The sequence below is a fragment of the Gavia stellata genome, chromosome 6 (genome assembly GCF_030936135.1).
Source record: "Gavia stellata isolate bGavSte3 chromosome 6, bGavSte3.hap2, whole genome shotgun sequence".
Classification (NCBI taxonomy): domain Eukaryota; kingdom Metazoa; phylum Chordata; class Aves; order Gaviiformes; family Gaviidae; genus Gavia; species Gavia stellata.
Window position 1 is genome coordinate 47,535,463 of NC_082599.1, and position 12,938 is coordinate 47,548,400.

The following is a 12,938-nucleotide window of genomic DNA, read 5'->3' on the forward strand; positions in this document are numbered from 1 at the left end:
AGAAAGACTTGTTTCAATTAAGAAGATAGTGTTGCAGTGACTTCTACTGTGGGTTACCCATTACTCCTCTTTCATATGGTTACCCTGCCTCCAGGATCGTAAGACATATTGCCTGACTTGCTACTTGCTGAAATGATACCATGGGATGCTTGCTGAGAGAAACTTGCCTGTGTAGTTCTGGCATTTACAGTTACCAGTCCTTCACTTGTCCTTGGCACATGGGGTGACAAAACTCCTGAGACTCTCGCAGGGTTTGAGGGCGTAGGCACTCTGGGAGCGTGCCCCTCTGACCTGCTTGTCTGTCTCGTGTTTTCATTGCTTGGTTTCACACTGAGATCCCACCATGTCACAGATTCAATTAAAGGAATAGTAAATCTGATTTATTCTACCAAAAGCAAGTTTTAACAAAGTTTGCAAGTTTTAGCCACAAAGAGGAAAATGAATCAATGCCTTTTTTTTTTTTTTTTAATTGACTGAAGCGTTATTATTCTTGTTTAAGGAGTTCTTCCCTAGAAGTATTGCCTTTGGAGAGCTGATTTCTTGATTTGGTTATAGCTCCCCATTTAAACCCTTCTTCCATGAGGGCAACCATACAATTAATGAGATATTCTTGGGAATTTTATGACATTTCAGAGTCTAGTGTTTATGGCAATTTAGAAACCTCTATGTAGAGGTTTCTGTGCATTGTGCATTATCTTCAAGTTTTTACTCATATGCTTTAGCTTATTTGAGGGCCATCAGGAATTGAACTCTACTCATAAACTCCTCAGGAAACCTTTTCCAAAGCTCTGTACTGTTCGGTATGCCTAGCTACTTAAGTCTTTTCATAGCTTCACAAAAATTCACAGCTTACTTCTTACAAGCAGTCTTGCTCTTACAGCTTCCCTGAGGGAAGCTTGCAGAATGAAGTCTTTGCACAGCAGTTATTTAAAAATCCCAAACACTTTGAAAGTATGGAGAGAGAGCAAATTATGTTACTCTATAGCTCCTACTTTTTTCTGATCTATTTTTCACACTGATTTAGTTTGGCATTGATAAATAAAGCCTGCCTCAAAATTCACCTTGGTCAGTGACTATAGTTAAAATCATTCTGGCCAAGTCTTTTTAAAACCTACATGGGAAGTCCTTTCACTCCTTCCAAAGCATTATGTTAAAAAACATTTACAAAACACTGTGTGAATTCAGGAAGCGATTAAAAGCAAATGCATCAAGACTGTATACGTACAAAAAGTACTGTATACTATTCTATAGCAGATACTTCCAGATAATTTCAGTGTTTTAAATCCTCCTTAGAAAGATACTAATTTTTATTCCAGTTTGTCCTACTTACAGGGCCATATAACTTTACAGTGCACTTTAGGCTCAAGATTAAACTGGCGTAAATAAAGATGCACCAGGCATTTACTTGCAAACAAAGCATCTGTGAACAGGATGGTGTTGAAAAACACTCAGTAAGGAATCTCAGTCCATCCCTGAGTCGCAGCTTTCTGGCTCACTTACCAAACTAAACAGCATTTCTGGGTAGCTAGGCCAAATTATATGGTGATGTAAGAAGCTGGAGCCAATTCCAGGTGAGGGAGAATTTGCTCAGAAAGTAGCTGTAAATACTGAATTAGTTTGCAGTTTAGCTTTCAGTGTATGTGACTGTCAGACAACTAGCTGGAGGAAATGAGAAGGTGACAGCAATGAAAGAGCTTAGTTTATGTTCTCCTGCTCTTTTATCTGCTCCCCGGAGCAAAGTGAGGCCCTGCAATATAGCAAATAGATTGACTTTCACTGGTTAATTTCATCTAGGTGATTAAGGTCTCAAGACTTTTTTCCTAGATTTGCTTGGTTGCAAAAATTTACCTGTTTTTGTACTTGTCCAACATATAACTTACATTTAATTTGGATATAAGCAATAATATATTTTACATCTTTGCTACATCCAGACTCTCATGCACACAGCTGCTTACACCAAGTTTGGATCTGAACCGTTCCCATTTGTTTTCTGCTCTTCCAGTAAGTTCTGGTTGTGAAAACACCCCCAATTTATGTCTTAAAAATGGCATTCCTGAACTGAATCTTGGTGAGAAGGAAGTGGCTGTCTTAAGGGGCAGCTTTTTGTATTAACACATGGACTCTTTCCTTCCCAACACTGTCATCAGATTGAAAGGGAAAGCATCAGGCCACCTTTGCCAGATTCAGAAAGAAAACTGAGTTTTTATTTGAAAGTATGCTTTGACTGATCAAAAAAGTTTAAAATAACTCAAGGACTAAGGTAGTTTTAAACTGATGTCATAAGGTAGCTTTGTGGTCATTTTTCCTTTCATTTACAGCTCTTGCTCTGTTCCTGCTGGAAACTGTGCAAATAATAGGGCAACATTTACAGTAGTAGGGCCTCTTTGTGCATAAAGGAAATGGCTTCCAAGACTCACTAAGTGCTCTCTGTTATTGACTACATTGCTATATTGTTCTTTCTCTTCATTCATCCATCAGTACTAAAAGGATTTCTGACTATCTATCTGGAAAATTTTTAAATATGCTGAACTTTAAAATGTGCTTGAAAGGCAGCATGGCTTCATCTTCATTGTCACTGCCTACCAGAGCTCCCATTTCTGTATACATGACAATTAGAAAATCAGAAGAAAAAACCCAAACCTCTAAACCACTCCAAAAATTAGGGGGAAAATGTGATTAAAGTGTCCCTTTTTGCTGCTCATTTTTGTTAACAACTCCTTTTAGCAACTCCTTTTTTCCTCTCATGCTTGCCTTGGACATGCTGATAAAACACTGGGAGGTAGACGGTTTGGGGAAAAGAACTGTGTCCTTCAAATAAAACATTTTTCTTGGAAATTCCATTGTGGTTAAAAAAAAAATTTCCTTGGAAGAATGTTTTGAACTAACTGCTTCATTTCTAACATCAAGTAGTAGAAGATCCCCATTAAGGCTACTCTGATTTACATCCTCTTTATCTCTATTTTCCCTAGACATTTCACAACAGGTAAATCATCACTCAGTGAAGCTCACAAGTGAATTGAAGCTTTTTGCCTTTTTAAAATGCTAAAAGGAGAATTATAAAATATGAATGCTTAACTTTGGTTATATTTCTAGTTCTCATTTAGAACAACCCATTTTACTTTAAGTCTATGCTGTACACGGCCATGTCAGAAGGTAAATCTTTTAATGGCTTCATAGTCCTTTTGTGCTTAGCTAAAGGGATCATACAAGACTTTCATGGGCACTAAAGTCTTGTTACGTCCCTTAGCTCATTTCTTAAACAAGGCATTTTCCAAGAGTCTTTTTCAGCCTAGTTTAGAAGAGCCGGACAAAAGCTTCCACTGACTTCCTGAACAATGAAGCTTCAGAGCTTCATAATGTGTATCTCATTTATAGCTGACCAAAGGATGGCAGTTCTCTTTGGTGGAAACTTTTAGAGTTGAAGTTTTTTGTCTTGCACTGGAAAAAAACCCAAACCAATCTGAGTGAGCTTAAATTATAATAGTGGAGTTATCTTATTTTTCCTAATCGTATGAGTATTGACCTGAACTGCAGAGGGGCGCAGTTCGTTGCTCTCGGTTGCAGTAGAATTTCTCATTCAGGATTATGTGGCTGAGGGAAACATCGCTATGTTTCAAACCTCTCTCCTAGCGACAATGCTTCAGCTCTTTCTGTTTTCTCCCTTGAAGTAGAGCCCTGTGATAACTGATGCGCTGTTCTGAAGAGTGCCGGCCAGCCCTGTTCGCGATCTCCTTTTGCTGGTGGTTTGTGAGAATATATACACATTGCAGGGGCATACAGAAACAGGCAAATTTCTGCTTAGGTTGTGAGTGTGTATGTTAAATATGTGCACACACACAAATACATCTGGGGTAATTCTAAACACTTTGTTTATGGAGCATCATGTAACCACACAATCATAAAACAATTTAGGTTGGAAGGGACCTCTGGCAGTCTAGTCCAATCCTCTGCTCAGAACAGGTCTGATCAGATCAGGTTGCTCAGGGCTGTCTTTGGTCAAGTCTTGAACACCTCCAAGGGTTGAGATCCTACAGCTTCCTGGTGGAAGAGAGCTTTCTCAATCCTTTAAGCCCTGTTCCAGTATTTGATCACTCTCATTGTAAAAATTTTTTTCCTGAGGTCAGACTGGAATTTATGATGTTCCAGCTGATGTTCACTGCCTCTTGTCCTATCACCATGCACCTCTGAGAAAAGTCTGGCTCCACCTTCCTTTTATCCTCTGAGCAGATAGACATGGTGTCTGCACTCCCAGCCCCTCCTTGCACGCTGGGCGCTCCAGCCCCTGCCCAGCTTGGAGGCTGCTGTGGCATTTGCTCCAGTAAGTAACACCTGTTCAGATGGGATCAAACTGGAATTTGCTGATGAGTTTCCACACAAAGGAAAGGACCAGGGACACCTTTGTGTTATTGGTGAGGTCCTGCTAGTGGGCTGTCCTGCCCAGCACAATGCAGAAGCAGAAGGCAGAGAAATGCTTTTCTCTGCTCTCGCTGCAGTCCCCAGCGTGGCTCATGTACAAAGCCTTGCAAGGGGGGCAGTGAAAATGTCTGTGTCCTGGCTCCCCCTCTTAGTTTTTCGAGCTTTCTGGCAGTGTGCAGTAGCAGAGATGTGGTAGCCTATAACAGCTGCTATACAGCACTGCTTCTCAGTGTGTTTGTTCATGTCACCGTAACATCAGGAGTGCGTTATATCTCGTGACAGTACATGTTAGTTAGAGCAGTCGAATGCTTTGCTCCTCTCTTTGCTGTCTGTAGGACTGCGCAGACCGAGGAGTGTAGCTACATGGAACTATAACAGCTCTTTTCCTCAAGATGGGAAAGTGACATCTGAGAAAATCTTCCTTTTTCCAGCGGTGCGATGAAGTCTTGGGAATAAAAACAGTACAATAGTCCTTAAAAGCTAAGTGTGGCTTTGTTACTGCGAATACAAGAGGTGAAAATGAACATGTGTTGTACTGTTCTGTTTTCTTTTTTCTTCTCCCTTTTTTAAATAAAAAGGGCCTTACTTATTGTCTTCTGGAATGTGAGAATGACTTCAAGGCAAGAGAAAATGAAACGTATTTATCGAAGTATTTTCATCTCGTTGGAGAAAACTGTTGTTGTTGCCAAGTTACCATGCTACCTGAAACAAGCTCTTGGTGGATTTAAGCAAAGTATTACAAGTATCACATTCCTTTGTTTTCTGCATAGATTATCTTCTTGGGAAATAACTGTGCTTTTATGATATTTTTAGATAATGGGTTTTTACCCTTCCTTCCACTATTAGTGTCATGTTACTATATAGAAAGAAATCTAAAGAGGAATGTTATTATTCAGAGCTTGTTTTCTTTTGAATATCTAATAGCAAATATCAAGTGTCTCAATGGTATACCTAAGCCGCCTAGCAATATGGAAGCAATAGCTGAGTTTGTTCTGAATGAAGTGCTTTGTAAGCGAATAAAAGGTACCGTGACTGGCCTTAGTGCAATGCGCACAGCTAGATAAAACACAATGTGTTTTCAGAGCTCACCTGACAGATCGGGGGGTGTGAGGGGGCAGAAGCAGCCGTAGAGACCTTCCTTTGTGTTCCATATGGAGCATATAAGTATGCTGTATCAGAGGGAGAACAGGCATCTGAGGGACAAGCATATTACAGTGGTGTTGCGCCATCAGGCTGCACATTTTAACAGCTGGCACAGGCTTAGAAAACTTTATATTGGATGTTACCATCACCTTTCTTTTCCAAGGGCCTGTGAGGAAAGCAGAGTCTCTGCTTACCACGTGTATGCTGCACAGGGTGACTTTGTCACATGCAGGGAATGGGGAGATTTGGACTCGCTGTGCTCAGGCAGGTCAGGAGTGCTGTGTGAGCAAGGGGGTCCAACGGGCTGCAGACCGTGTCAGGACCTTCTTAAATGTGACGCTGTTCTCCCAGTCCAGCTGTCGACACGAAGAGGCAGGGCACCTGGGTTCTGCAGCAGCGGTTTCGTTTCCTCTTTTGATATGATAGAGTTGACGTTCACCTCACTAGCACCGCTTTTTTACCCGAGTACCTTCCAGGCACAAATAGGCTTAATTTCTATTTTATGTCAGAACAAAGGACAAGGTCAAGGTCCTGGCCTTGGGGTTTATGCTAGGCTCTGCAAAGGTGTGTAAACAAAAGTCAAACAGACCTAGCCCAAAGATCAACACTTTTATTAAAACTACTCCTCTGAAAACATAAAACACGGAGTTTTCTTCTGTGTTACATTGCTGAGGTGTGCGACTGCATCAATAATGTTCAGGGATGGTGGCAGTAACCAGCCTTTTGCTGCCTGGTTAGTGAAAATTGGGTGTGCGTGTGAAATATCCAGGATCATGGGAAAACTCAGGTAGCGAATATAGTGGAGGATGGCCTGCAGACATGGAAATGGAAGCGTATGGGGCCCAACCTCCCCTGACAGTGCCTGCCCTGAGCTGAAAATACCAGCTCGCTCAAGTTATCCGCACTTAGACTTTACTAGGCCAGCACGGGTACAGCTCGCTATGTTGATTTGTGCTAAAGCCAGCTTATGTGTTCTTGAAATTTGGCTCATCCTGGGTCTCAACTACATAAGCTGTTCTGTACTCGGATTAATTCAGGAGAGAACCAGAGTTGTGTCTCTGCATCTGTAGCGCATGGATGACTGGGAGTTGGTTCTACTCAGTAGGACTCAAGGAACTGTTACATGGAACCACATAGTCTAAATGAATGTGTTGATGTTTTGAAGATGCCTTCTTTAAAGATGCTTGCCATAAACCCAAGAAGTTTTAAAGACTTGTATTAGCTAAATCCCAAGTTCCCATCCACTGGACATGCTGTCTTCTTTCAGAAATGCCACTTGGAATAGTTTCTGAATCAGGGCCTGTAAACTTGTGTACCCTGAAATATCTCTAGTGTCTGAACTAGCATTTAAAATTGTATTACTGAGCTCGGATTAACTGGCTGTCTATGAACAACTGTCAAAACAATTTCACAAATGGTAAAGCCAGCAATTCGGACAAGGATGAAAAGGCTGGCGTGGAAGCGGGATACAGGTAGTGCCAGCCTCTCCACATAGTTCAGAGGCTTCAGCAGTTTTGGCTGGTCATGGACTACTCAGGAGTTATTGAGCTTTACTGTAGCCAGAGCAGACATTTTGAAGTTACATTTATGAGTAAAGATACCGATTTTGATACCGTGTTTGGTTGGGAAGGGGAGGATTAAATTTTTTAGTACAACAGTAAACAAATACATAATGTGGGAGGAGAAGATGACTCAGAAAACACTAGCATAGTCCAATGTTTGCATTATAACATAATAAATAGGCTGATTCATATGTATTTGAATGCATATATACACATAGGTAGAATGCAGATGAACCTAATAAAATTATACTAATCACAGGAATGACAGCCTTTCTGCAAGAAAGAAAAATTAACGTTCACTCCATTGGAGTGGAAAAGGAGATGCATCTTCATTTATTAGTGTTCTTCCCATGCTAAAAAGGCATGATATTTAAGTTTGTTTTTTTTTTTTTTTTAAAATTAAGTGTTCGGCTTTTCTGTCAAATGGCACTTTGTAGAACTCAATTAAACACAATAATAAATTCTTTTGTGGGAAAAAGTTTTTGGGTTGGGGAGGTTCTTCTCCTGGAAGCCCATGTATTGATCCTCTTTTTTTTTATTTTTAAACTGAGAAAAGTGAAAAATAGAAAAAGGAAGGATTAGAATTTGCAGCAGTGGAGCATGGTGCTGTTATGCAGCTTCCATAAATACCTTAAAACAGAGAAACCTGAGTGAAAATGTGTCAGCATTTTGGAGGTAAATCAAGTTTATAAAAGAAAGAAGTATTTTTAAAAATACTCTGGAGACAGTAGATAGTAGAGATAACAGGACACTTTCAACCACTTAGTGCTGCAGATAAATACATTTTCACTTTTTTCCTGAGTTCTCTTTCTTATGCCTTAAAGATTAGAATTATTCCTCCTGCCCGAACTCCAATGTCTTTTAATGGATTTTAATTGTATTCCCTTGTTTAAATCCTTTTGGTTTTTTTATTCATGTGAAACAAGTTTAAAAAAAGCTATTAAGCATTTTTAATGAGGTATTATTGGAATTTAATTTATTTCCGTGCGGTAGTGTTTAAGATAAGTTAATTTGTATTTCTTTAAAGTGGTAGACTTAATTGGGGGGAAGAGTAGATATCAGCATTAGCTAAGGTTAGGACTATGATAATTTATGACAGCTGAATATTAAACTGTTTTTGTCTTCAACCAACATTTCTTGTAATAATGCCAGGCAAAGACGGATACCAAACATTTTCTTTTTGAAAACTGTTAGCATAAAAATATTGTTCCTGGGCTTGGTGTAACTTATCAAGATAAGCCAGTAAGGGACTGCCTAAAATGAAAGCATGGAGGTTAGCTCTCCTGGAGTATCTCTCTCTGTGAATGCTTAGGGCACTCACTGCTTTTACTGAAACTTATGATAGTAAGAAATTGAGAGCGTGACACTCAAGTATGCATAGCTTGACTTTACACCAGTTTCTTTTATTCTGTTATGCTTTTGCCTCAGGAAAGTTTGGAAGAACATATAGATTTTTTTTCTTTTATCTTTTAAACATGTGCCTGGTATATATTATTTTCCATTTTAGCTTAGCAGTTGTATTCACCACAGGTTATGTGTGTTAGAGAAAACCAAGCTGGGGCATAATTTCAGCTCAGAAAAGCTGGATTCAATTCACTGCTGACCCTGCTTTGACTAGGCAATCCCATGAGGTCCCTTCCAGCCTGAATTATTCTATGGTTCAGTGATTTCAGGTCAAAATCAATACAGATTCTTTGGGGTCATTAATTTACATATGATGAGGATCTGACCTTTTGCCAGAGACAGCTTTAACACTGCTTATCATGTCATCAAAGATGAACTTATTAATCTGAGAACCTATCCCTTGATCTCAATTATGGAGTGCATTGCTAGTGACATAACATGGGTGGTATAAAATCCATTTTATCTTTTTAACATCATGCATATTGTCTGTCTATATACGTTAAACTCATAATTGTTTTAGAGATCCCTGAAGACCCAGAAATTGCAGAAGAATATTATAATGATGAGTTTGAATCCTGTTCAGAAGGCAGTGAAGAAGAGGAGGACGTGGAGACATCACAGACAGTCTCTAAGACAAATCACCAGGTATATGTGACCTTTGGGAAAACAGTATACACTTGATGCTCGTGGGAAAATTACGCTCCTTCCAAGATTTTGTCCCACTGACATTACTGAAATTTGTTTTTGTTAGGAATGTGTGTGCATATCAATATCATGAATTAATTATATGTGTATGCATATGTAATTCTTCTGAGACGTTGATTCTTGCATTCCTTCAGGATTAAGGATAAGACTCCCATGAATGCCATAAGGCAGATTGTTGTCAGTAAACTTCCTTGTGATAAAACACTCAAGAGTGGGGTTCTTTCACATGTTAGCTATGGGTAAATTAAGTTAAAGCTGAAAGTATATTTCAAGCATAAGATCTAAGTTCCAACTCTAATTCCTGGGGATAGAGAGGCACCTCTAGTTGCCACTTCTTCCTGCCTAGATTAGACATATTTTCTAGGACAGTGTGATGAACTGTGAGCCTGAACAACTGCAAGACTTGAGCAACAAATCTGTAGACTTCCCCAAGAATCTCAGAAGGTGCCAGTGAAGAGAAAACTTATTATTGAAGGACTTAAAGTAGCTTTATCAGTTGAGGCTGCCACAAGGAAGTCTTAGGGATTGCAGTGTGAAGAAGGTTGAAGATTATTGGAAAAGGCACATAATTTAGATGTGATGAGAATGAACTGAGATGAATCTTGTCTCTGGTGATCAAGTCTCAGTGAAATCAATGAACTTAAATGTTCAAGTCAGTTCTGAAAATGGATATTCCTAAGGTATTCAGGAACAATTCATTTCTCCTCTGGGCCACCAGCTTAAAGGATTGCGTCCAGTGCCTCTGAATGGTACTGTCTGATTCTGCTTAGGATCATATGTGTTATTCTGAGTTCATGTGCAAATTTTGCAGAACAGAGCGTGATGTCTTTTGCATTTTAGGGAAAACCACATATACTAATACTCTTCACTAAATTATAAATAACTTGTACTGATCTTTTAAAATTTTGAACTAATAACTTCGTTAAGATGTAGTTTTAAGGCAAAAATAAAATGTTTATGTGAGAAATCAGAACTTTACTTCTACCATGGTAGCAGGGAGTCCTGACATTCTCTCACTAATTAAACTTGAAGTTTACTCAGAAACAGCTTCATTCGCTCTAGAAATGTCCTCCTAGCTTTCAAACTAAACACGCAGGATGTTTTAAAATTCAGGATCAGTTTATACAGTACTGGTCTAAAGAACTTATTAGTCAATTGTAAATCAGTGGAATATCTAAGACAATGCTTTTATTCAGTTTGCTGGGTCTGTGTTTACCCACAACACATAGACATGCAAACACTTTGTTGCCCAGAAAGTCTACCAGGAGATACTCCTGAAAATAAATTATTGCTCACTTTCATCAGACTCTGAGATAATTTTTTTTTTCTTTTTAGAATGCCTTTTAAAATTTTCATTCAACTTTAATTGATGGTATCACTAAGTGTCAATCAATAGTGGTTTTGAACAGGCAGACTGCTGCTTAGAATTAACGAAGGGCAGAAGATAAAAATAGATTTCTCAATAATGCAGAATAAATTAGGTGTTGGCAGTCAGATCTGAGCAGCGACATTCCCTCATTTTATAGTGACTCAGAATTCTGCGATGACAAGAACCATCACCTGTGGGCTGGAAGAGCTGTCCCACTGGCACCTCTTGTCTGAATCCAGCCCCGATGGCCCTGAGGCTTCGCTTTACCATCAGTCTGTGTGCACACAGAGCATTAACCCTCTGCGAAATGGCCTGCACAGACTGACTGGGAAGCACCCCTTGTGACCATTTGCCTTTTAGGACTTCCTCTATCAAAGATACTAATTGTCTGTCTTTTTTTTTTTTCTCATGTTGACCCCAGCACCTTAGATAAAGCAGAAGTTTGTTTCTGAGCATTGACACAATCACGTTTTCTTTTTATTGGGAAGTGAGCATAATTTTCAATTTTCCCTTTCTCAAGTGAAAAATTCTGCAGTAAGTCTGAGGTCAAAGCAGACTGAACTTAGCTGTGCAAATCTGGACACCTATGTCTGAACTAACTGAATGGAAAGTCTGCACAGTAAGGGGAAGTAAGCAAGCATTTTTAGGAAATAATGTTATCTTGATGTTAAACATCTAACGTGGGTTAGATGGAATATGCTGAGAGGTCTCTCTCTCTGGTTATTATAAAGTGATATACAGTTATTAGCGTGCATGGGACATCTTCATTTTGTTTGTCGACAGTTACGTGAGATGAATCCCACTCAAAGGTAGGTGGGATCATGCTCAGTATTAATAATAAGCTTCAAATGCTACCAGAATAGATGTGATCTTGCTAGTATATAGCAGGGGTTTCCTTCTGTAGTCATTTACTTACAAATTCCTACTCCTATTTCTATGATGGAATTCATACTCTTAAACTCTTTCTTCAAAAATACTTTCATAAATTAAGCTTTTGGAGGTGTGTGCTAATAAAGAAGTCATTCCACTGCAACACAGGATAAGGACTTGTAAGATATTTACCTTCCTAATCTGTGAAAATCTCTCAATTTTCCAATGCCAAGATTGCTTTACTAGTTACTTCTGTGCAGAGACTGTTTAAATGCTGCATCTGGCGGTGCTCCCTGGTGACCCCATTACTTCAAACAACAATTAAAAAAAAAAAAATCTGATGTTCATGCAGTAGCATGGGGTCAGAAAAGTCATCTAATTTAACAACACATTGGGGGGCATGATGTAGAAAGATATCTGAACTATTTATTCAAGCTATATTAGGCTTCCACAGATGTCAAGACAGGCTGAGAAGTAGTGGCCTTACGTGGGATGCAACATCTCTTCAGTTAAGGAGGTAGAGTTAAGCACTGGAACGGTATAATTTTAAAGATTTAGTATGGGAGCTGAGATAGTTATTTTTCCCATGTTGATATCTTTCAATACAGCCTGTGTGTTTTCAGCTACATTGTCCAGTTGCAGATCTGGAGTTACCACCAATTTCAGACCCTAAGCACGTCTGGACCTCTCATCTTGGTTGTAGCATTGGAGTTTAGTGTCCTTTGTCCCTCTCTTTTGGAGCAGAAATGCAGATTGCCATATTTCAAGCAGCCATTTTTCAATTACTTTTCCAGACATCTGCCTCTTCAAGCCAATGGCTCTTTTTTCTTTTTCTAGGAACACTGGTTTCTAGTTAGGGGGAAAACATGAAAGAGAATGAGAAACTGTTTCTAAAAAAGTAGAAAAATATGAAGCTTAGGAGAGGTTTAATCTTAAAAAGTTAGTGCACAGTGAAGCTTTCATTTGCTTTGATTTAGCTGAGATGCTAATGGTGCTTTTTGCTGCAGTTTATCACCGTGTTCTTTGTGTTTTCTTTTAGTGACAATAATAGCAAATTCACCCTCTTCATTATGACAAAGTCTACTAAAGTGGTACATTAGCTTCCTATTTTCAGTTTCATAGCTCCAGCAGCTGTGGGTGGTCTGTGTGCTGTCACCCAAAAAATGCTCCACTGGATTCCTAACACGTGCCTTGGCATGGCCTGTTGCTGTTAGAAAGGGTTCGTTCGTTCTGAATTTGAGATGTGCAAGCATTCATCCACACTGGCTCTTAGGCATAAGAGTGCCTCTCTTCTGCGCATCTGTCAGAGTCCCTTGCCTATTCTGTAGGGCTTTGTTTTCTCTGCAAAAAAGAGAAACATTAAAGAAATATATTGAATAGACAAGCATATTAAATAAAACAACTAAAATCCTCTTGGATTGCTAAACCCGAGTGGAGAAAAGGAGTAGGTAGTTTCTACCTCAGTGTAA

The 12,938-nt window shown here is 39.3% G+C and overlaps 1 protein-coding gene across 1 annotated transcript in view; it reads left to right on the top strand.

Moving 5' to 3' along the window:
- NEK11 (NIMA related kinase 11) overlaps positions 1-12,938 on the top strand; it is an 87,921-nt gene that overhangs the window by 52,376 nt on the left and 22,607 nt on the right. Inside the window, exon 12 of the mRNA XM_009813487.2 lies at positions 9,046-9,170. Coding sequence (XP_009811789.2) covers positions 9,046-9,170 — 125 coding nt within the window. The remainder of the gene's footprint in view (positions 1-9,045; positions 9,171-12,938) is intronic.